General features: G+C 34.5%; 5 protein-coding genes across 6 annotated transcripts; 2 read left to right on the top strand and 3 right to left on the bottom strand.

Moving 5' to 3' along the window:
- Positions 1-3: 3 nt before the first annotated feature.
- On the bottom strand, positions 4-3,221 carry LOC122397543 (ADP-dependent glucokinase). The gene is made up of 5 exons (XM_043396781.1): positions 2,743-3,221; positions 2,385-2,672; positions 2,163-2,299; positions 1,642-2,090; positions 4-1,506 (listed from the first exon to the last, which is right to left on the bottom strand). The coding sequence occupies exons 1-5, from the start codon at positions 3,072-3,074 to the stop codon at positions 1,264-1,266; spliced, it is 1,449 nt and encodes a 482-aa protein (XP_043252716.1). The 5' UTR covers positions 3,075-3,221; the 3' UTR covers positions 4-1,263.
- Positions 3,222-4,977: 1,756 nt separating this feature from the next.
- On the bottom strand, positions 4,978-8,225 carry LOC122397542 (zinc finger protein 250-like). Of its 2 annotated transcripts, XM_043396779.1 has the most exons (4): positions 8,039-8,225; positions 7,630-7,760; positions 6,839-7,538; positions 4,978-6,765 (listed from the first exon to the last, which is right to left on the bottom strand). In XM_043396779.1, the coding sequence occupies exons 3-4, from the start codon at positions 7,493-7,495 to the stop codon at positions 5,056-5,058; spliced, it is 2,367 nt and encodes a 788-aa protein (XP_043252714.1). In that variant the 5' UTR covers positions 7,496-7,538; positions 7,630-7,760; positions 8,039-8,225; the 3' UTR covers positions 4,978-5,055. The 2 variants fall into 2 exon arrangements, with proteins under 2 accessions (XP_043252714.1, XP_043252715.1); XM_043396780.1 differs by lacking the exons at positions 7,630-7,760; positions 8,039-8,225 and having other exon boundaries at positions 6,839-7,623.
- A 333-nt stretch (positions 8,226-8,558) lies between these two features.
- LOC122397528 (minor histocompatibility antigen H13) lies at positions 8,559-13,277 on the top strand. Its single transcript, XM_043396752.1, has 6 exons — positions 8,559-8,896; positions 9,295-9,405; positions 9,499-9,581; positions 10,513-10,687; positions 10,773-11,266; positions 11,446-13,277. Exons 1-6 carry the CDS (start codon positions 8,705-8,707, stop codon positions 11,522-11,524), a joined length of 1,134 nt encoding a protein of 377 aa, XP_043252687.1. The 5' UTR covers positions 8,559-8,704; the 3' UTR covers positions 11,525-13,277.
- A 106-nt stretch (positions 13,278-13,383) lies between these two features.
- Positions 13,384-14,509, bottom strand: LOC122397342 (proteasome subunit beta type-2-like). The gene is made up of 3 exons (XM_043396466.1): positions 14,303-14,509; positions 13,731-14,087; positions 13,384-13,634 (listed from the first exon to the last, which is right to left on the bottom strand). The coding sequence occupies exons 1-3, from the start codon at positions 14,391-14,393 to the stop codon at positions 13,462-13,464; spliced, it is 621 nt and encodes a 206-aa protein (XP_043252401.1). The 5' UTR covers positions 14,394-14,509; the 3' UTR covers positions 13,384-13,461.
- Positions 14,510-15,696: 1,187 nt separating this feature from the next.
- LOC122397320 (polyubiquitin-A) lies at positions 15,697-24,788 on the top strand. Its single transcript, XM_043396434.1, has 2 exons — positions 15,697-15,833; positions 21,558-24,788. The coding sequence occupies exon 2, from the start codon at positions 21,576-21,578 to the stop codon at positions 24,426-24,428; it is 2,853 nt and encodes a 950-aa protein (XP_043252369.1). The 5' UTR covers positions 15,697-15,833; positions 21,558-21,575; the 3' UTR covers positions 24,429-24,788.
- The last annotated feature ends 843 nt before the right edge of the window (positions 24,789-25,631 follow it).

Genomic DNA, 25,631 nt, shown 5'->3' on the forward strand with positions numbered 1-25,631 from the left:
ACTTTTTGCATCGTTTAACTATGTTTTATTTAATTATTTTCTTCAAATTTTATTTCTTTTGTTTAAAAATTATTTTATGTAGAATTTTTGAAATGCTACATCACATCGCACCGACCCTGAAAGCGAACAACTTTCACATAATAATTTTTTTTTATTATTATAATTGAAACATGGAATCATTTTGTTAAGAGCTTACTAAACATCGCATGGCACAATATACACAATGTATAGTAAAGCACGATTACCTTTCCACGGTTCTTCTCTCACCAAGCTTTTCCACTTATAAGGCGAGAGGATAGTTAACCGTGCCTTACTGTATAGCGTAAATTATATTTGGAGCATAATATGCTTAATATTTCTGTTCAATATTGTCATAACATTTTCGAACATGTCGCTTAATAATTTAATAACAATTACAGTCAAATGCAATTGTATTTTTCTACGTTACAATGAAACTAGTGTGTATAAGAACAAATTTTCGAGTACTAATTTCGTGTGTACAGCCGTACATAAATCACGAGTAATTTTTCTACGACATTCAACTCTAAAATTATTCGTTAGAATATACATGAAACGAAATGGCATTTTATCCAAGATATTTCATTCCTTTCTTGGTCAATGCACTGCTAACTTTCAATTAACACTGATGGCCGCAAATTTCATGCAAAGACTATTGTCTGCCGCCGATGATTTTCGCGAGAGGTTTCAACTCGATAAAAGTTAACTAATAATTGTTTTTTCAATTAAAAATTTTTTAATCGCACATTTTATAAATATTAAAATGTTATTCGACGTCATGCATGATCCCAAACGCATTTTATTATGCATGAAAGGATAAAACAGCTTATATATGTTTTTAATTTATTTGCTATCACATGATATATATTCTATTCATTTTCGCACTTACCTATCTAAGTATAGGTATATAAATCGTCAATGAATTATTAGCATCGATATTTCAACATCTATGCTAATTTTAAGCCCGGTAATTTTCAAGACAGCTTCAGTACAACTGACAGTAAGTACAGAAAAAAAATGTCTTTCCAGAAATTGCTAAGATACATTCGCGTGTAGAGAAATTCTGATGAACATTTCGTGTAAAAGTACGTACGTTGGAATGATATCTCGTGGAATGAATGATAATCTAAACTTCCAAAGCTTCCGTGCGTCAAAATCTAATTTCACTTCGTAAGTACCTAAGTAGACCATTATCCAGAAACAATAATTCAGACTCGTTTAATCGTATTTGGACAAACGTACCGTTCAAATTTGCAATACGAGTCCCGCGCTTGAAATATTATCACCGCCGCCAGCGGTTTGAGCAGCCTCGGTACAAACTAATACCGGGGTGACGCATACTAGAATGGAAATTTCTTCATTACCTGCCTTTAACACTTCATCCCAACAAGACACTGGTTTGTCGATATCAAGGGCTATTCTAGTACCATCGACGATAGATGTTGAAAAACTATCATCTAAAATTAAGGCTGTTTTTCTAACATCGACCTGTAATATTTTATAAATTTATATATATATATATATATATATATATATATAGGTTTATAGTGTTTACAGTTTGAACTCTGACTCGGTCTCTAAACTATTACATAGTTTAGATTTATTCTGTTCACATTTGCTTACCTGACTTGTCGCGCATACGTGTCTATGAGCTGTTAATGATGCCTTGGCTGCTGCAGCCATTGTATTTTTCCACATAGAACCTTTCATAGTAAATATAGCTTGATACGCTAACGTATGTACGTGAATTCTCGTAAGTTCCCGAGAATTAGCGACAGACTTACTCTTCGCGCGTATAAGTTTGAATAATGTTCGCATTTGATCTAAGACTGTTGCGATTCGCGGCGTGGAATTAGCTACCAATGAAATATTTCCATAATACATAGCATTATGCAAATTTGCTATTTCTTGTTCGTTCATGCCTAAGCTATCCGCAAATGGTATGATCGAGTCACACAATTCAAAAAGCAATTTATCTTCCGCGAACGAAGCCATTTCGAAGTGAATTTTAGTAGATGGCGATTGTTCAATCATTTGTTTCTTTACTTTCAGCAAAAGCTTCTGTCGTACACCTGAGTCAAAGTAAAAATTTTTTGTAAAACTGATCATCAGGATTGTACAATTGAAAATGTGATTGCTATTACCATCTGGAAATGGATAGTTGTCCATCATTTGTAGACCACTGACAACAAGTAAATTAGGCTCATATGTTGATAAAAATTGATCAAATGCATTAAACGATCCAATCATTGGATTGTGGGCATCATTATGAATTATAAATCTAAGAAATTATTTGATGATAATATTATTTGGAATATGTTCGATGTTCCAAGATAATGTTCCCTAAAATTGCTTGAACATTGTACCTGCTTGCCCTAGAACTGGAATATGGACCCCAAACATCCCCATCTTTGTATTCTATAATTAAGTGAACATCATCACGTTTTACTTCACCCCCAACAATATTAATAATCTGTGGTATCATCTGATGCAAAGACTTGGTCATTTTTGCACCAAGCACTACGTCACATCCTTCCCTTGCAAATCGTAGTGCCATAACTGCTGCATTACCACCAATAGTAGCATAAGACGATGAGAATGAACGAGCTCTAGCGACAAGGTTTTCGAACAATGTCCGATTTGCCATATATCTCCTATAAAAAGTTTGTTGTAATTACCTTGTATTTCTTTAAAACACAAAATACAGGTCACAAAGGATCTTACTCAGCAGCTGCGCCATGACGAAAATAATAGGCGAAACTTTTTAACAATTCAAGTTCTGTATTAATTTCGTCAAAATGTTCCGGTTGACCAACTTCTTCAGAATATTCTAACAATTGTTTAGCGTTCACGTATACGTCAGTGCATATACCATAACCTATCGCAACTTTTGGTCTTGATGTGATCACGTGCTTATTTTCCAATCTTTCTAATCCGTGAATTAACGTTTGTAATCGTTTCTGAAGAACGTTCTCTGAGTTTCTATAATAAATCGCGATTAAAACTGTTAACACGGTAACAGCTGTACCGACTTTCAATCTTCTATTGTACCCCATATCGAACACCAATAAGAATAATGAATCCCAATGCTGCACTAAAAATCTAATCAATGTAATAGCATTTGTCCCTATTTTCTTATCTGTTAAACATAAACAGAAACCTTGCTTCTCACAGCCGTACTGTATTAGTGTTATTTGACCCAGTATTCTATAAATTATGTTTACATATGTCGATAAGAATGGTAAAAAATTAATAAATACATAGGGTAGTAAAAAGAAAGGGTTCGTAACTTTAAGAACATATAGTACGCATGAAGAGGAACAAAAAGAGTCTAATGAACATTAGGCAAGGGTGTAATCAGGATTCTGTTTAGAAAGGGGCAAAAATATTAGACTAAAACTCAATTAATAATTACTTATTTTTAAATATACTATACAATATTTAAACAATAATCGACATAGTATTGAATGCTCGTGATTCTCATTCTTTTTTTATGCTATAGTTGTATTACACTTTTCGACCATTTATTTCCAAAGAAAATTGAATTTGAAATTTATTTATTTGTAAGTAGCTAGGAGGGGGCTCCATTTCCCTCGCCATACCTACACCCCTGAACGTAAATCCTAAAATCAATTCTTTCGATGTAAAATAAACTCTTAACATTCATGAACACTTCGATTCGTAATCGAGTCTCTTTGCGGTAAACTGAATATAAATAAGATCCGATGCAATCAGAAGGCAATATGTCATGCATTAGATTAACATAAAGGTTGAATTGAAAAGACTGAAACATGTTGACATAAAATATCATTTTATTAGAGATTTAGTAGAAAACAAGAATTTGTATATTGAATACATTTCTACCAAAGATCAGTTAGCTGACATATTTACAAAGGATTTGTCAAAGCCATGATTTTGAAACTCTTAGATCTAGATTAGGACTCAAACACAGTACTATCCAAAATTGTAACAACGACATATGTACCTAGGTACTTACTTGATTGGGAAGGAGTGTTGAGCGCAATCATGCAGTTTAAATCTGCCGCTTAACCAAGTAATTTCATAATTAATTCATTTTCTACTCACAAATGTATACTTCATAAAAAAATGTTGAGTATTATTAGTAATATCTGATTATTAGCTTATTGATTTAGTCATAATGAAAAATATAATCAGTGATAATGAGTAAATCGTATCTGATGATTATTCACTGGTTTAATTACACAGTAATCATAGTCGTTAATCATTAGTCAAATAACGTTTTGTCCAACAATATTATATATTATACATACATACTTTTTTAAATGGAATTTAATACTATTAAATTTGTTATTTCAATTAATATCAACTTTTTTTAGGACAACAAGGATGTATCTCAAAATATGAAAATACATACTAGTTTTATTTGATAATATTTATTTAAAAAGCAACACAATGACGAATCGTTTAGCATAAATTAAAATTAATTTAGTGGACATATAACTTTTCCGAATATGTATATGTATAAGTCTTAAAAACTTGATCTCAAATTAGAAATTTATCTTTTATGTTTGTACAATTCAATTATACTTGGTTTTCTAATATTTTTAGATTATGGTAAAACTTAGAAACGACAAGAAACTTATAGTACGAGTTAGTAAAAATACAAGGAAAACATGTTAAACTTTTTAGCCATATTCTTTTGAAACTTTGATCACTGATTCTAATTCTAATATGTTTAAATTAGAATCATTTGCTACTTTTAATTCTTTCTTTCAAAAGAATAAAGCTTTCACACAGCATGAGTTTCTATTTGAGATATAAAAATATTTGAAATCTATAAGTATACAATGATTGCATGCAAATATGGAATTAGAAATCAGGTAAAATTCATTAGAGGTCAATGAAAATTACAATCATTATAGACTGATAGTACAATTTCTAAAACTGACATATCATTACTGCTAATACACATGGGCTCGAATATGTCCTAATTTCATATTCGAACAATTTGCATGAATCTGTTTCTTACAAGACGATCATGGAAAACGTAAATCTTTAAGCTACTTCCTCTTTGTTCTTCGTATGAAGACGCATATGTTTTTTCAAATTGTCGAGTCTGTTGCACCGTCGATCACAAAAATCGCATTGATAAGGCATTAAATTGCTGTGCACTACAACGTGGCCGTTCAAGTGACTAATTTGTTTGAACCGTTTCCCACAAATCGTACAAACGTACGGTCGTTCGTTCATGTGAGCCGACGCGATATGCGTCTGCAGATTCGTCTTCCTTACAAAAGTAGCCTTGCACACGTCGCATTCGAATGGCCTTACATTAGCGTGAATGGCTAAATGGGACTTGAGAACGTTTTTATGCTTAAAATTTTTCTCGCACAAATGACACTGGAATGGTCGTTCGTCATTGTGTACTTTTTTGTGAACAGAGAGATGGGCCAACTGTTTGAACATTTTCGCACAAATCTCGCACTGATACGTACGACCTTCCTCATGTGCGGCGCTGATGTGACGTCGTAAAGTGTCCGCCAAAGTGTACCGTTTCCCACAAATTTTACAACGAAACGGACGCTCGTTCGTGTGGGTCATCAGATGCCCGTTTAAATTTCTTTTTTCAAGAAATCGCGCGCCGCATACGTCGCACTGATACGGTTTCTCCCCGTTGTGCACGTACATATGCTTCTTAAGAGAGTTCGAGAGGCTGAATCTCTTTTTGCAGACCGTGCACTCAAATTTCCGTTCGCCCGTGTGAACCAACATATGAGACTTCAAGTGTCCCGTTTGTTTAAACCTTTTCCCGCAAATTATACAAGCGAATTGACGTTCATGGGAGTGTGTAAGTATATGTCGTTCCAGGACACTTTTAGTGGTAAACACCTTTTTACAATTCTCACATTCGAACAAACGGAAAGCCTCTTTCGTTTTTGAAATGTAATCCTCCTTATGCGATTGAGTGTGGACTTTTAACGAGCCTAACGATTCGAATTTAACACCGCAAACCGCACAATGGAAAGAACGATAGTCCTTGTGCGTTAACGAATGTTGACTAAGGTGTCCTAATTGTTTGAAGCTTTTATTACAAATTTCGCAAATGTAAGGCCTTTCGTTCGTGTGAGATCGCATGTGCCTTTTTAATACGCTAGGAAAGTTGAATTTCTGTTTGCAGTATGTACAATCTAAAGTCGGATCTCCGTTTACTTTCATCGAACGAATTTCTGCAGAAATTTTCTTTCTCTCTTTAAAAAGACTCGAGTTCTTTGTTACATTAGGATCTTCGTCCATAACGTTAGATTCGGTCTCGCTCAAATTTATATTCGAAGAACAATCCAACTTAAACGTTTTCGTGTCCAATACTGTTTTCTCTCGTGAATCTTTATTTCTTCTTGTGTTACACAGTCTAGATAACTTATTTTGTCTATGAGACTGTTGCATGTGCTTCTCGTATAAACTGAGAACATGAAACGTCTTTTTACATAATTTGCATTCGAATTTTTTTCCTTTGATGTGCGCTCTCATGTGATTCTTTAAGTGACCAGGCTTCATGTACTGCTTTTGGCAGATTCTACATTTTAAATCTTGACTTTTGAAAACTAATTTTGTTTTATCATCTACTATCGATTCGTCTTCGAATACCGAATCTTCCGTATGCATGTTCAAAGGTTCACTTTTAACATCAACAAAATTAAAGCCTGGAGTATCTCTTGGAAGCTCATCCTTTACTATACTATAAGAGTCACTGTCGTCGTCTCTTGACTAATTAATTAAAGAATATTGATTAATAATTTAAAAAGTACATAAATTATAGTCTTACGAATGTTATACTTACACTATCCATGTCTCCGATTTTTATAAAACTCGAACTCTCAGCAAACTTCTCAGTTTCTTCTTTTTCGATATCGTTGTTTTTATTGGACACAAGACTAATCCATTCTTCTTCTGTCCATACGTTTTCTCTCTTAGGTATCGTGTTAGCCTGCTTCTGAAATTCTTCGTGTACATTTCGTCCGAACAATATATCATAAGGTATCTTTCCATTTTCACAACAGAACGTTGAGTTTTGAAATATCTGAACATGCTTCAAAGCCTCGTACCATGTTTTTGTCGGGTTTTTTTGCGCCCAATGTTTCAGCAAATTTTTGAAATCTCTGCTATTTTCTTTGTTCTCTGAGATTTCTCCATGAAGTATAACAAAATCTTTCCACAAAGAACGTAATTCCTGCACAACTTGTTCTGCAAACTTTCGTCCATTAGCACTTTGCAAAACCTGTGGTGCTCCAATAATGGCCAACGTATCTAAAAGTTTCCTAGCTACTTCGCTTGCTGTATTCCCATGTAAACCTTTTAACACGACAAATTTGGAAACTTGATCCTCATAAACAAAGAAGTACTTGTAATTGCAAGTTAATTCTGTTGGCATATCTATTACATCAATTTGTCCTCTGTGATATAATTTTCTGTTCGCGGTATCACAATATGAATTCATTTTTCCAACTTTATAACGATTTTTTAAGATTTTTTATCAAGATCTAAATAATTGAAGGTTTTATATAATTATCGCCTTTCTATTGTTCATAAAAGTTTATAAATATATTTTTTCAGAGGGAAACAGATAAGTACCTCTTGGTAAAAGTTTTGTTCACGTTCTGGAAACTTAATACTGACTTTTTCAGACAACAACTTGTATATTTTCTCTGATACTGTTCTCAGTCTTGACATTTCGATTATTTACTTCTCCAATTCTTAGGAACCTGTTAAAGAGATCGAAAAATTAAAACACATAATTTATGAAATATATACAAATGGTATTTAAAATTATGGAAAAAAGAACAAACTACTAAAGAAAAATAAAAATTGGAATGTTAAAAATATCATTCGGCATATCATGATTTGCGAACTCTTTTACTTTAATCAGCATTTGTATGCAATAAGACTCATTTTTTATAATGGTCCATTTCTATTTCACAGGTATATTACTGTTCAAGCAAAATACATAATTTTTTTTAAAACAACATTGCATGATTCTAACCTATGCAATCCGTCGCGAGATTCATTTTGCATAAAAATGATATGCCCGGGTTTATTTTTCAAGACACGCGCCGCTAACTTTTCGAGTTGTTTCATTTCATATTTATCCATGGAACGCAAATTTTATTTTTATGCTTTTAGTTCAACAATTAATGTTCACCACTCGTCTGCAAACTCTCTCGTTTATCATTTTCATAGCGAGTTTTCATCGTTGCAGCAAGACCGGCAAAACGTAACTTGACAGAAAACAACGTAAATGTTTATTTGTCCACGTGTATCTTGAATGTAAAGGCCGGTTTCGAAGACAAACACTTATCGTTAATTACGTTAAATTAAGAAATATTACAATTTATATTATTAATTTAGTTAAATATTCGATTTGTCTTTACATTCCGATTGATATATTTATTCCGTAATCGAATATTTCCTAATTCAAAAATAAATTAATTAATTAATACGACAAACAAAACATCATTAGCTGTATTCTTTTTCGTAAATTCATTTAACAACGATTTTATATCGTCTAGTAGCAGTTATTTAGAAATATCAAGTACGGTTAACGAAATTGGAGCTAGATTTATCCATCTTTAATTTAGGTTTTCGAAGATTTCTACTCCGATCATGCATTGTGCGGTCGTGTTCGTGCCGTCGTGTCGACGGATTCAAAATGGCAAGCGAAGTAAACGAAGTTGTTGCCCAGGCTTGCGATACTGTGAAGGAAAATAGTAATCCGACAATGGAAAGAATACCCTCAACGCCCGAGGGAATGGCCATTGCTTACGGTAGCCTAATAATTATGGCCATTTTGCCAATTTTCTTCGGCAGTTTTCGAGCCGTTAAACACCATAAGGAAATGAAGGTTAGCCACGCGTTTTGACATATGTTTTGTGTATATTTGAAAAAATTTTTCTAACATTGCGATCAAACACTGATAGAAAAATCAACTTTTCCGATAATCTGTTTAAGAAAATCAGTTTGTATGCTTACAAACACACAATAAGTAAAGAAAATCTTACAGAAATTTGCCATAAAACTGATTTGATAAAGACTTGTCTCAGATATCTTACTTGTTCGATTTAATAAATCACATTCTTCTTAGTGGTTATTGTAGCTACTTCTTCATCTATTGCAGTGTACAACAAACGATTAATCGTTTTTCCATTATCTTCTAAAGTGTAAAGTATCCTTTTTTCAGGGAACTATTCAATTGGTCTTTGGATGATCAACATTCTATAGTATATGGTTTTATCGTTACAGGAACAATACGAACGAAGCGGAGGACAACCAGATACAATGTCTCGCAGAGAAGCAGTAATATTTCCTATTATTTCTAGTTTTACATTAATCAGTCTTTACTTATTATATAAGGTAAGATGAGTTTATTCATAAATATTCTATAGGCATTTCAATGTCTACAATTTCTTTATTAGAGTTAACATTATCATTGTAAACAATTTTCAGATATTCCCAACAGATTACGTCAATTTGCTTTTCGTCGGCTACTTTTTCTTCTTAGGTATCTTAGCTTTATGTCATCTTACCAGGTATGAGTAGTTTTTAAATTATGTAAATATTAAGTTGGTCCGTGATTATAAATGATCAAGTAGTTCTAATCCATAAAATGGTTATCCTTGTCAAATTTCAACACGATTAGATGTTGGGGAAAATGTGTATCAAAGTTTTTCAAGTTTTAGTTAATCCCATTTTTTAGGAGTGGAGGAAGGCAGCATGGACACTCATTGCTTCCTCCACTACTTTACATGATACGAGGTATCGTAGAGAGATAACTTGTTGGCTAGGCACCTACAATCTAAACGGGGCAAGGGCAAGAAGAGAAGGTCTTCGCAGCGCCTTATTCCCACTAAAGAGGCCCGCTCTGACGTCACGCTACATAATAGTAGGGTTTCCATAACCACGAGAGATACATTTTTGTTCTATTCATGGTTAGTATTCTGAGGGTACGGTTACGCCAATGTCCCTTGGTCTTATCCTACTATGTCGCTATACGTTTCGTTCGTCTTCTTTGTCACGCGATGGAATTGTGGCTGTGAGCGACTCAACCGATAATGACAATGCGTATGAGAGCAGGCGTCACTATTACGCTACGGCCAATCAGCATACCTAGCCAGCAAGTCATCTCTCTATAGTAGTAGTGGGCCTGTAGAAAATGGGGTATGCAATAATAAACTTCTATCTACGGTAAACTAAACAGTTCCGCCATTTTATAAATTATAAGACTATTCTGAACTTGAAACAGTTATAAAGGATCGAAATCAATATTATAACTGTTCTTGACTGTTAGGTTTGGTACACGTTTTCCTGGTATCCAACAAAGTTCAAATTTTTCAAGGATTAATGTTTTATTAATTAGACTCATCTTAAATAGATGACAAAAAAATAAAGACCTTCCTAGTAAATATACAGATTATACGGTCCCGTGATTTGAATACTATTGTAAAGATTGAATAATTGCAGTCCATTGATTTCATCATTGGTGCCTGCTGCAATTCCAAAAACACAATATCATATACTTTTTACCACGGGCGAAGGTGACAAGGCAGATCATATTATAGATTATAAATTCAATCTTCATGATATCGTTTGCTTGATATGTTGCTCTTTCGTAGGAGCTTGGTATCTTTTCAAAAAGGTGAGCGCGTCAAATGAAATTCTGTCGAATTAAAGTTTCTCTAAAGATAAGGAATAAGTTACAGTGTTGTTATTCTAATTCGCAGCATTGGATTGCCAATAATCTATTTGGCATCGCGTTTGCGATCAATGGCGTTGAATTATTACAGTTGAACAATGTCATAACAGGATGCATCTTGCTTTGTGGACTTCTTCTCTATGATGCATTCTGGGTATTCGTTACAAATGTGATGGTAACGGTTGCAAAATCATTTGAAGTACCAATTAAACTAGTGTTTCCTCAAGATTTGTTGGAGAAAGGTCTCACTGCCAGTAACTTTGCCATGCTGGGCCTGGGGGACATTGTTCTGCCCGGTATTTTCATCGCGCTTTTATTGCGATTTGATAATAGTTTAAATAGGAAATCACACGTATATTTCTATTCAACATTTTTTGCTTACTTCATGGGACTGTTAGTAACAATGCTGATTATGCATTTGTTCAATCACGCACAACCAGCTCTGGTATACTTGGTGCCTGCATGTCTGGGCACTCCTCTACTTTTGGCAGTAGTGAAAGGAGACCTGAAGGCATTATTTTCGTACGTATTTCTCAGCATTTTATTTACATTTCAAATTTATTATATTTGGAGATATTCATGACTACGCTAAAAATGTTCCTCAAAGCCATTCAATTAAATTTCTGATGTATTAATTGTAAGATAATGATTAACGAACCTTGCGATATAAAATATACGGTAATTTATTAATTATTTTACAGTTATGAGGATCATCCAACTAAGCCAAAAGAAACGGAAAAACCTGCACAAACGCAAACAGAAGTAAAGAAAGAATTATAATATTCGTATTTAAGGTGATCAGTGTGACAGCATTCTCAGCATTGCTATTGTGCTGTTACTGTTTTAAATTCATCGTACATAAAGGAAAAAGGAATAATTTATGTTCGATATTGTGAGGTCTTCGCGGCCCGAGTTCTGACATTTTAGGCTTCCGCGTGTGAGTCATGTCTTTGAAGGAAATTGTTCTAACATTTCGTCAATATTCCAGCTAGGATTTATTACACAACCTAATAAAAAGTACCACCGATCGTGTTAGTAGAATCTCCAGAAAACAAAATATTAAAATAGTTTACACAACATTAACCAAAATTACACATTCACCATAATTAAAAATGAAACTAACTGCAACGTTGGCGAAACGTCAGAATAATTTACTACAAAGCCACGGTTTACACCCGAACTGTTTATAATTTACGTCTTATGCTCAAGCTGTACAATCATGAAATGTAAAGTGTCAAAGGCATATGTGAGTATGCTTTGTATACACATTTTAAGATGTAATATGACATTTGATTTATCTTAAAAGACATACATCGATACTTTCAAACACGATCAAGTTTACCATTTGATATACTTAATTTTGTTCTTATTTTATTTACCATAAATATTATCGAGAAATTAACGTAAGCAACGTATGAATGAATTATTCAAAATTATAAGTCACGCTCTTATATGCACAACTAAATTGGTAACAGGAAATATAAGTTATTGCTTAACGAAACAAAAATTCATTACATGTGAAATTTTAATGTAGAATCGGCAATCGTTAAGTCGTGCGCATAATAATTTTCACTTTACAGTGAATAGTGCAAGTATTAAAATTACCTTATGAGTCGTTAGAAATTCTTGGAATATTTTCCTTGGGAATACTATAACGTACGTTTAAATGCATTGAAAACATTTACATGCAGTTTGATGATATACATTAAAATTTAATCGTCCAATGTAATAAAGTACTGTTAGTATAAATGTATTTGAACAGTAGTAACATACGTTTAGTGCAAATATTTTTTAAGTTGAAATTCTACACGTTTATGAAAAATAGAATATGTATATTGTGGGATCGGAGGTCCCAATACCCACAGAAGAAAAGGAATCGTTAACATTCGAATAACGGTGGTGTCACGATGTTGAGATTGTTAGCAAAGTTGGGTCAATTTTATTCACAAAATTTAATTCCAGATGGGAATACCGCTTTAATGAGTGAATCTAAAATTTTCATTCGTTATTCACGACTAAAATTTTCCCGACTCTAATCGATAAAATGGCTGATTAGTAGTTCGAAGAGCGCGTATTCGAATCCCCGTATTTTCAGTTTCCTAGATTCCTACAATATTAATGTGATTCACAGCACTTTGCGTGCGATCAATTTGAACATTAATTAAACATTTACTACAATAGATACATAGCAGCTAGTATGGAATTATGTATAATGTTACTTATATTTTTCAAACTATACATAATTCTTATAGACTATAACTACGAATTAAGGTATGATTCTTCATGTGCACAATCTAGGAAACTAGCGACAAACCTGACGCATTAAAGTCAGGTTCCATTCGATTATGAAACTATAAAAATACTTTTCTATTCATTATCGATAATTTATTCAAGGAATATGTATTTGAGTTAAACATGTACTATTTTTCTATAGATATATTATCACGTTTTAATTGACGAAATTTTACAAAAAATTAATTTTGTAAAATATGTATAGTTGAAACCATTCGGAAAAAAATCCTTTCAAAAGTGTAATAAAACTACATTTTTTTAATTGATATATCCCTGGCTTTGATAATTATTTGGTTTATCGAGATTAGCAGAAATAGATTACTGGATGATACAGAATATCGAGTATATACTTGTTATTTTGACCATTTTTATTCTTTAAAAAGGAGACAGTATTATTATAAATAACATTAATAAAAGCAAATGTTTCATGCAGTAGTTTCTTCTAAAGACAAGTTCTTTACTGTAATACGTTCCAGTTCTTTTATGCCATCCTTGGATACCTTTTGCACCTTAAAGTTTGGAAGATTGATAATCAATCGTTTATGAATTTCTCGGATGCACATTTTCATTAGTAAATATGCTTCTTCCTCTGTTGAATCTGTAACAATTTATGGTAGATATAATTTCTTGGGAGAAATAATATTTGTTTTGTTTATAAAACATGTAGAAACTATATATTTCCAATTTTTATCACCGTATTTGTGATATCTATCCAAAATAGAAATAGTAAAGATTCCTCCGTAACCATGAGCTGCATAGGGTACTTTAACACAGGATGCTAAATAATCAATGAAATATAATTCTGGACCCGCGTCATTGTCATAACCTGCCATTAATAGATTAACATTGTATGGTGTTCTGCTTCTAAGGTAGTCTGCCAGTTTTCTTCTGGTAAAACAAGCGGCAGCTTTTGGCGACAATTCATAACCATTCCAAATTTTATAAAGTTGTATATTTTTTCCTATGTATTCTGAGAATTGTGTCGTGTCGCCAGATTCTCCAGACACAGCCATCACAAGTTTATCAGAGATTTTGTGAATTTTTTCTTCATCTAGAATCACAAAATCATTGAAACATAAATGACTTGCATTTGTTCTACTAATATTATAAGATTATTTCTTATCGAGTACTGTTATATCTGTTCGAAATTACAAACATCCGTAACACTTTTATAGAACGATTATTTCTACATAACAATAATAAGAATTATAGAAGTAATGTGTTTTAAGCCGTTTGGTGGTTGTAATCAAGGAATTAATTTCGTACCGTTTTTCATAACCACTATTGAACGAGCTGCGGTCATATCAGCTGCGATTAATACAAAATCTTTAAATTGTATTCCGATTAAACATTCCATTTTGGTAAAAGTTTTCCCTTAATATTTTAGCTGAAACTATCACACTAATATACAACACAGTGAAAATTGCCTGTCACGAATTGTAAGGTTAATTTCACTGAAATAACGTCAATCAATGTTTTATATATTCGATGGCGAACTGTTAACCCTTCTTTTTCATGTAGGGGATTTGGTCGATGACGGAATTGGTGATTTTTCCCTAGAGGGCAAAAATGAATGTTTTTTCAAAATACAATGAAAACAAATTTACCTGACGAACGGTCGTTACAAAATGAATTTTACATATATCGTTTATTTTAAAATATCTGCGCACTTACAACAGTTGCTTCAGTTATCCACGGGCGCCAATCCCATTTCGATTCAGAATTTCCCTATTATAACACTGTTGCGGTCGCCGCCTGGCGCCGTGTAGCAGAAGCTCTGGGGGGCGCGAGGTTTAAATCAGATTACACGAATGTAATAGGAAAGGGAGACACAGTGGAGTCCGCGCCAATTCTACGGTTTAAAAGTAGTTAGAGATTCTTTTAATGACTTCACTTCGGGTCATAGATTAGCCAATAATTTATTGGAGACGGATGTTTGGATAGTCGTGAACTCCCCTTTGATCCCTTCTCCTAGGGGTGTAATTCCAGGACTTGGGCCGTGCGCTATTGATTGCCGGAAACGGGCTGCGTGCAAAAGCCGATAACGGCCACGTGCCGCAGAGGACCGTTCTCGAGGGTTGGGGGGTGTGCCGAGGAACGCGCGTGCGAGAGTTTTGCGCCCGGCCCGAATAAAAGAAAAGACGATCGGGAGGGGCCTACGTGTGGGCTGGGCCTTGACCGGCCGGCAGAGCGACACTTGAATCCGGAGATCGAAAGTGAACGGACGTAGCATTGTAACTTAAGCGAGATCGTACTTGTATCATTTGAGTTAGTTAATTGAGTTGATTAAAGAGAGAAGCATTTTGAATTAAGAGAGCGGAAGTGTACGAACGGGTTATAATAATTCCTGCGAAATCTTGGTTGTTTTGTTTTATATTCCTTTATTGAGTTAATTAAAGTTCTATTTACGTGTGATCAAATCGTTGTATCCATTTATTATTTTCCTTATCTAGCGATCTCCGCTTGAAACTCCCGCGTCCAAGGAGCAGAGTGCCTTAGCACTCCACGGGCAGCGTTCCCCACCGAATTCCCTACGAAGTTTCGGAAATACGCCGCCGGACGCGCAACACACACAACAAATTAATATTTCCTATGGTTTTCCGGTGAAGGGAATTTAATGTTCAGGGATTGGTAATAAAGTTAGACGGCTATATAAGCAGGTGTTGACGTCACTTTGCGTCACTTTGTGTAGTTTGGTCTGTATCGTTTGGTACGCTTTTGTGTGATTGCTTTTTACTACGAATTGATTAAATCTGCGTTGCAAATATATTCTTGTAAATTATTTCAACTCGTTTAGGTAAGTATATCTTGATTAAGTATTATGTAATTATAAGGAATTCATATTCGTTAAATATAATCAATGATATTCTTTGATGCTCTCCATCCTCCATTTTGAGAAGTAAAGGACTCGACAAAATCAATGCTCCTATATCAATTATATACAGGAGATATTAGTTATGTCGATTATATACATGAGATATTAATACAGAAATTGAATTACTAAATATCGTATCCATGTTCGTATTTAATGTATATAAGATTTTGCGCTCATTACTTTCGACAATGACGCTTCAGAAGAGAAATCTTTTTTTAAACACTCGAATATAAAGAATTCGTAGAAAAAAAAAGCTTAAAAACCATTGACCTACATCAGACTCGGATGATCAGATGTGGCCAAGTACCTTCTTTTCCGCTGAGAGCCACAGCAGTCCCCTTACTCAATGTGGCCAGATCTGGCATAATTGAGTGCATCGAAATCGACAACAGTGACGACGAACTTCCTTAGCGTCTAATGGAGTGGTGGGGATAGCAGGCATATACTACCGCACGAGCCACGTGTACGTGAGCTCGGCGCTTGCGCACAACTTCGGGAAATCGATAAAGAACGTCAGTGTGAGCCTTTCCTTCTTGCTCTTGTAAAAGACAAAACAACTGAAATACGACCTCGCGATAAGTGGCATACAATTCCAAGCCTCGACTGTTCCAGCATTTTTACTTTCCGACCTATGTAAGGTATAAGGAAATTTATAAACTATCATAATGGAAAAAAATATTTCGAAATTTTTTTTGAGCGGAAATACACGTTTTAGGACCCCCTCATCATATTGTGACTACTACAAAAAAACATATTTTTGTTTTGTTCCTATGCTATTGACATGATTGCGTCTAAACGGCTGAATGAATTTCAATGAAACTTAACATTTAAGTTTTATGTTCTCGTTTTAAGGTCTCATTATATTTTAAGCGTGATCAGTTCCCATATAATGATGATTATACGTCTGTAGTTTTATAATTATTTCGATACATATACATCATTTGTGACAAATTTTTAAAGCGATTTATATAAATCTTAAGAAGGATTAAGATCAAATATACTTTTTTCCTATCTTTCCTAGACAGGAAAAATTAAACGAAGTCTTATGCCTTGCATACCTACCTAAACCACATAAAAAACATATTCCACAAATATTTTAGAATAATGTTGTTCAAAGCAGTCTTACTCGTAAAGGGTTAATTAAGGGTTAATTAAAATGAAAAAACAACTCTTAGCCAGTACCGTGCACGCTACAGAAATAGATTACTACTGACTTTTCCCACTATGTTTTTTAATAACCGTATCAAATTGTTACACACAATCAAATGTTATATATTTGACTTAACTTTACATAACAAAATAATTGTAACGATAGGTAAAAGAATAACGTGCACGCTACCGTTCAATGGAAACCACGGGAAGGTGGTGGTCACTTCCATCAGGAGGGAAATGTAAAAAATTGTTATTTCTTTGTAACATTATCACATGCCGTATATTAAAATGTTTTTATTAATGTAATGAAATTACAATATAATGAAAAACTAACTCGTGAATGCATTAATTTTTATTAATATACACACGAGCCATAAAAATGGAAAAATGATATAATTGTTTACATTTCCAAAGGATGGGATGTTGGAATAGGACGTTTGCGATTAAGCTGGCACGTTATATCGTGCATTGTTGCTCTTACGGTACCGTGACGTAAGTGTAACAAGGCGCGACATTCTACGTCATAGCCACACTATCTACAGCAAGCAATTTCACTAACTAAAAATATACGGCCAAATATAAGCAAATAAATGAAGAAAAAAAATGATAGTTAGAGCAAGCAGAATAGTATTTACAGCAAGCGAAATACGTAAAAAAAGTAACAATGCGAGACAAATTGAACGACTATTTACATATTAGCGAAGTCCAAAAAAAAATATTTTGGATATCACTAACAAGACTGCGGTTGCAGTGTAAGCGCTTTCGCGTGACGTTATGGCACATACATACATGCATCACACCTTGTTCCGCCTACGTCGCGGTACCGTTGACGTAACAAGATCAGTCTACCGCGACGTCGCATGAAAACGTTTATACTGTCATTGCAGCCTAATTGTACGAATTTACTAAAGAGCTTTTCTCTGGAGAGAAAAATCTCTCTAGAGAAAAGCTCTGTAGTAAATCGGTACCTTAATTTTCGTCATATGACGTAGCGGGAAAATTCTCAAAGTTATTGTCATATGTTGCGTTTAATCTTAAATTACACTTTTGCTTCTTAGCAAATCTATGATATAAATTTTTGGAATACAATAGAGCTAGATGATCGTCATCTACCTCCATGGGTTGAGAGTTTTCCCTCTGCGCCTTTAACGAAGATTTCACAACGCAAATAGAGTTGACGCTGGCCGAAGAAAGTTTATTCCGTTTCTTTGTTTTTATGTCAGGTAACATGGAAAACAATCTTTCTGCATCGGCATTGGAATTTGGAAGTGATCTAATTGTATTTACTAATTTCATCAATTCAGGAAATTTAATTTTATAGTCCAAATTTCGCGTTAATAAAATTGTTTTCCAGAAACCATCGAATTTCATCTCGATAAGCGTCTGTCTACCTTTCGTTGTAAATTCCAAAGGCAATACTGACCATTCTGTTTGCAGTCCTTCTTCGTCGAAACCGCCGAATTTCTTAGCGATTAAGAGAACATTTCTGAAGGAAATGTCTCTATTTGTATCATTTAATATAAAAGTTGGTTCAAAAACATACAACATGCTAAGAAATTCGTCATCGATCGCCAATCGATGACGAATTTCGTTTGCAGCTGTAATATAAAACATTAAACAATTTTTCCTTACGGTTTCTACGATGTCGGACTTGCCTTCTGCATTCAGTTGATGCAGAAAATTAAGACACTCTGTTCCTAAATTTATACTATTAAATGGAAGTTGATTTTCGACTACAGAAAAATTCATCATTCTTACTAAATCCATGTGTTTCAAAAGCTGCGGTTTCAGAAAATTGCGTAATATATCGCATAAAAGTTCTGCCGCAGTCTTTTGAAGCAAATGAATTCTTGTCTCTTGAGTTTGAAAGAAAATGCTAAATTTATAAAAAAACTCAAGAGCGTAATTTAGAAAATAAAGATATGCTTTGGCCTCTGGATTTTGTCCTATCCCAACATCCCATCCTTTGGAAATGTAAACAATTATATCATTGTTCCATTTTTATGGCTCGTGTGTATATTAATAAAAATTAATGCATTCACGAGTTAGTTTTTCATTATATTGTAATTTCATTACATTAATAAAAACATTTTAATATATGGCATGTGATAATGTTACAAAGAAATAACAATTTTTTACATTTCCCTCCTGATGGAAGTGACCACCACCTTCCCGTGGTTTCCATTGAACGGTAGCGTGCACGTTATTCTTTTACCTATCGTTACAATTATTTTGTTATGTAAAGTTAAGTCAAATATATAACATTTGATTGTGTGTAACAATTTGATACGGTTATTAAAAAACATAGTGGGAAAAGTCAGTAGTAATCTATTTCTGTAGCGTGCACGGTACTGGCTAAGAGTTGTTTTTTCATTTTAATTAACCCTTAATTAACCCTTTACGAGTAAGACTGCTATGAACAACATTATTCTAAAATATTTGTGGAATACGTTTTTTATGTGGTTTAGGTAGGTATGCAAGGCATAAGATTTCGTTTAATTTTTCCTGTCTAGGAAAGATAGGAGAAAAGTATATTTGATCTTAATCCTTCTTAAGATTTATATAAATCGCTTTAAAAATTTGTTACAAATGATGTATATGTATCGAAATAATTATAAAACTACAGACGTATAATCATCATTATATGGGAACTGATCACGCTTAAAATATAATGAGACCTTAAAACGAGAACATAAAACTTAAATGTTAAGTTTCATTGAAATTCATTCAGCCGTTTAGACGCAATCATGTCAATAGCATAGGAACAAAAAAAAAAATATGTTTTTTTGTAGTAGTCACAATATGATGAGGGGGTCCTAAAACGTGTATTTCCGCTCAAAAAAAATTTCGAAATTTTTTTTCCATTATGATACTTTATAAATTTCCTTATACCTTACATAGGTCGGAAAGTAAAAATGCTGGGACAGTCGAGGCTTGGAATCGTATGCCGATTATCGCGAGGTCGTATTTCAGCTGTTTCTCTTTTACAAGAGCAAGAAGGAAAGGCTCACACTAGCGTTCTTTATCGATTTGCCGAAGTTGTGCGAAGTGCCGAGCTCACGTACACGTGGCTCGTGCGGTAGTGTATGCCTGCTATCCCCACCATTCCGTTAGACGCTAAGGAAGTTCGTCGTCACTGTTGTCGATTTCGATGCACTCAATTATGCCAGATCTGGCCACACTGCCCCTACTGGCTAACCAAATCCCCACCGTCAGATTTTACATTAGTAAAGGCGCCCAGCGAGCGAGCCTTGTCCCTGCTCTGCATAGTAGGCGTAGAGAGGGGAATTTTTTTGCGCTTGCTCAAAACTGAAATTAGAGGCCTAATATACATATTTGTTTACTGATGCCGTTCAGGGACGAATTTCTAGCAGATTCTTAACCGTTTGAGTCCCAGGGGATATTGAAAAAACACTGTCGAAGAATCCCGAACAGCGCAACTGCGCTTTCTCTAAATATGTACGAGAAGACCCAAGCAGCGCGATAGCGCTTCTTTTATTTTATGTCGACAAATCCCAAGCGGCGCGATAGCACTTCGTTTATTTTATGTTTTGCACATCTGTATTATTACATATGACGCATCGTATGATGCATATCGTGTACGTCATTGTTAGATAGATCAACGAAAACTGGACTGCTTAAGCAAATAGCTATCAGAAGAAGACTCAGATCATTGCTTATGAACAAGATACGCGTAATACGATGCTCGACGAACCGTAACTTAGCCGTAACAGCATACGTACGAATAGGATTTTCAAACTCGATTTTCTCGAAAACCAAGCTTTAAATAAACAAATTTTATTCCATATTCTGTTCTTATTTTTTCATAAGGAACCACCTTGTGCTCGCTAGTACATGTTATTCGACTGCACCCTGTATATAAATATAAAAGAAATTGTAAATTCGATTTTATTTCAATTTATATTGAATTTATTAATAATACATTTATAACAATATTTGAAATTTTTAATCAATCTGTACATGAAGTATCATCGAAATTGTTTAAATGACGGGCCCGTGGCAAAAATTCGCTTCGAATTCGTCCCTGAATGGCATCCACTAATATCTAACTGCAACACTGTTCAAGTGGACTATCTGTTCATTGCCACTTAAACAACTGTAACTCGTTTCATTGGCCGAAGTATAAAACTCCTTCCAAGCTAGCGCGTAAATGCGAACCACATCAGGGATGTACCTATTCCCGAAATTCGTACCGACATAAAAAATGCTTGCGGTGACATATTAGAATATCACCTTACACTGGCAAAGGTTACAAAATCTAACACCTTGTATTTCTTAAACAAATTTTAAAGCAGACAAATGTCAATATGTCCCAGATCAACAATTGTACGTACATTATACTATATTTAATTTTCAATAAGACTCGCGACATGGATTGCTAAAGGCGATTGATCTCATATAGAATGATTCCTATAACTTCATGATAAGGAGTTAAAATAATATACTTAAATACAATTTCTCTCGTTTTTTTAGTATTTCAGATCTCCAACTATGCAGATCTTTGTAAAAACATTAACTGGAAAAACCATCACCCTCGATGTTGAATCTTCAGACACAATAGAAAATGTAAAGGCCAAGATTCAAGACAAGGAAGGAATTCCTCCAGACCAGCAGCGCTTAATCTTTGCTGGCAAACAATTAGAAGATGGGAGAACTCTCTCAGATTACAACATCCAAAAAGAATCGACCCTTCATCTTGTATTGCGTCTTCGAGGTGGAATGCAGATCTTCGTTAAAACATTAACAGGTAAAACCATCACGCTGGAGGTTGAAGCTTCAGACACGATAGAAAATGTAAAGGCCAAGATCCAAGACAAGGAAGGAATTCCTCCCGACCAGCAGCGTTTAATCTTTGCTGGCAAACAATTAGAAGATGGGAGAACTCTCTCAGACTATAACATCCAAAAAGAATCGACCCTTCATCTAGTATTGCGTCTTCGAGGTGGAATGCAGATCTTCGTTAAAACATTAACAGGTAAAACCATTACCCTGGAGGTTGAAGCTTCAGACACGATAGAAAATGTAAAGGCCAAAATCCAAGACAAAGAAGGAATTCCTCCTGACCAGCAGCGTTTAATCTTTGCTGGTAAACAATTAGAAGATGGGAGAACTCTCTCAGACTATAACATCCAAAAAGAATCGACCCTTCATCTAGTATTGCGTCTTCGAGGTGGAATGCAGATCTTCGTTAAAACATTGACAGGTAAAACCATCACCCTGGAAGTTGAAGCTTCGGACACAATAGAAAATGTAAAGGCCAAGATCCAAGACAAAGAAGGAATTCCTCCAGACCAGCAGCGTTTAATCTTTGCTGGCAAACAATTAGAAGATGGCAGAACTCTCTCAGACTATAACATCCAAAAAGAATCGACCCTTCATCTAGTATTGCGTCTTCGAGGTGGAATGCAGATCTTCGTTAAAACATTAACAGGTAAAACCATCACGCTGGAGGTTGAAGCTTCAGACACGATAGAAAATGTAAAGGCCAAGATCCAAGACAAGGAAGGAATTCCTCCCGACCAGCAGCGCTTAATCTTTGCTGGCAAACAATTAGAAGATGGGAGAACTCTCTCAGATTACAACATCCAAAAAGAATCGACCCTTCATCTAGTATTGCGTCTTCGAGGTGGAATGCAGATCTTCGTTAAAACATTAACAGGTAAAACCATCACGCTGGAGGTTGAAGCTTCAGACACGATAGAAAATGTAAAGGCCAAGATCCAAGACAAGGAAGGAATTCCTCCCGACCAGCAGCGTTTAATCTTTGCTGGCAAACAATTAGAAGATGGGAGAACTCTCTCAGACTATAACATCCAAAAAGAATCGACCCTTCATCTAGTATTGCGTCTTCGAGGTGGAATGCAGATCTTCGTTAAAACATTAACAGGTAAAACCATCACGCTGGAGGTTGAAGCTTCAGACACGATAGAAAATGTAAAGGCCAAGATCCAAGACAAGGAAGGAATTCCTCCCGACCAGCAGCGTTTAATCTTTGCTGGCAAACAATTAGAAGATGGGAGAACTCTCTCAGACTATAACATCCAAAAAGAATCGACCCTTCATCTAGTATTGCGTCTTCGAGGTGGAATGCAGATCTTCGTTAAAACATTAACAGGTAAAACCATCACGCTGGAGGTTGAAGCTTCGGACACAATAGAAAACGTAAAAGCCAAGATCCAAGACAAGGAAGGAATTCCTCCAGACCAGCAGCGTTTAATCTTTGCTGGTAAACAATTAGAAGATGGGAGAACTCTCTCAGACTATAACATCCAAAAAGAATCGACCCTTCATCTAGTATTGCGTCTTCGAGGTGGAATGCAGATCTTCGTTAAAACATTGACAGGTAAAACCATCACCCTGGAAGTTGAAGCTTCGGACACAATAGAAAACGTAAAGGCCAAGATCCAAGACAAAGAAGGAATTCCTCCAGACCAGCAGCGTTTAATCTTTGCTGGCAAACAATTAGAAGATGGCAGAACTCTCTCAGACTATAACATCCAAAAAGAATCGACCCTTCATCTAGTATTGCGTCTTCGAGGTGGAATGCAGATCTTCGTTAAAACATTAACAGGTAAAACCATCACGCTGGAGGTTGAAGCTTCAGACACGATAGAAAATGTAAAGGCCAAGATCCAAGACAAGGAAGGAATTCCTCCCGACCAGCAGCGTTTAATCTTTGCTGGCAAACAATTAGAAGATGGGAGAACTCTCTCAGACTATAACATCCAAAAAGAATCAACTCTTCATCTAGTATTGCGTCTTCGAGGTGGAATGCAGATCTTCGTTAAAACATTAACAGGTAAAACCATTACCCTGGAGGTTGAAGCTTCGGACACAATAGAAAACGTAAAAGCCAAGATCCAAGACAAGGAAGGAATTCCTCCAGACCAGCAGCGTTTAATCTTTGCTGGTAAACAATTAGAAGATGGGAGAACTCTCTCAGACTATAACATCCAAAAAGAATCGACCCTTCATCTAGTATTGCGTCTTCGAGGTGGAATGCAGATCTTCGTTAAAACATTAACAGGTAAAACCATCACGCTGGAGGTTGAAGCTTCGGACACAATAGAAAACGTAAAAGCCAAGATCCAAGACAAGGAAGGAATTCCTCCAGACCAGCAGCGTTTAATCTTTGCTGGTAAACAATTAGAAGATGGGAGAACTCTCTCAGACTATAACATCCAAAAAGAATCGACCCTTCATCTAGTATTGCGTCTTCGAGGTGGAATGCAGATCTTCGTTAAAACATTGACAGGTAAAACCATCACCCTGGAAGCTGAAGATTCAGATACAATAGAAAAGGTAAACGCCATGCTGTTTGAAGAAGAAGGGATCTGTAATTAGAATTCTCGAGAACTCTTTCAGGTCATCTTCAATGTTGAACGGAACGCTTTAGAATGTGTTTCCTGGTTCAATATATTCCATTTAATCAATTAATACTTAACTCGACCATCAAAGAGTTTTGTTATGCCGGAAATTTGAGTGTAAGGAAACCTCACTGCAGTTAGTGACTTCATGGAAATTCATGTATTGTAACTGACTGCTGATAGTAATATCTCTATCGGCGATATCTAGTAAAATCGGTAGTATTGATAGTGTTTACTTTTTTATGTAAATTTCATCTTCAGTACTTCTTGCTATCAGTATATATTAATTTTGTTATTGGTATGTAATCCCAAGAATGGCAAATTGTATTGATCTAGTTATATGTAAGAATATATTCTTGTAATTCTCTTATATTCATTAAAGGATTGTTAACAAATTTATGTCATGTTAATGTTTAATTTATTTCCCATATTCCTTAATTTGTAAAATTATATATAATACATCAGAATTGTTATCTAATGTTGATTTTTCTATTGTAATATTTTTTAAATTAATGTGGACAGTTGAATGTCTCATTACTCGCAATTTTTGCATTAACAAATATGTTTCTTTTAAACTATTTCCTAAAGCTTTTCTCTTTTGATCATCGATTTATTTATTTTATAATTTCAATCTTTTGTAAAATAAATAAATAATTTATACAATTATTCTGGCAAAATGTATTTTAAAGCATTTGTTGGAAACAAATATTACTATTTAATCGTGCGTAATTTTTCATTTTAAAGGAATGACTGAAAATGTTGAAAACTAACTATTGAAAAAAGTATTTCTGTATTTTTATTTTTAAATTCAAAAAAATAATAAATTTATAGAATATTTTCGAGTACGTATCAAGTAGCTTTTATACGCGTTTACCTTGATATCGTGTTTTTCAAACTATTATTTGCATTTTATATTATTATTAAGTAATTCATTAGTATTTTGCAAAACTTTATATATAACATAGTATACATGCATAAGTGTAACAGAAATTGTTCACACTTTTGAACTATTGAAACGATTAATATTATGATTTTAATTTCAAGAAGAAAAATTAATATTTTAGTTTTCAAATGTGATCACTGTGATAAATAACTAGAGTCCAGTTTCTAGATTTCCCCTAGTTGAAAGATGTCACTATACTATAGTTCTTTAGTGTTAAAAAATTGAGAACTTGCAATT

This window comes from Colletes gigas, unplaced genomic scaffold (genome assembly GCF_013123115.1).
Source record: "Colletes gigas isolate AHSC1104 unplaced genomic scaffold, ASM1312311v1 Colletes_gigas_Sc00009, whole genome shotgun sequence".
Taxonomy (NCBI): Eukaryota; Metazoa; Arthropoda; class Insecta; order Hymenoptera; family Colletidae; genus Colletes; species Colletes gigas.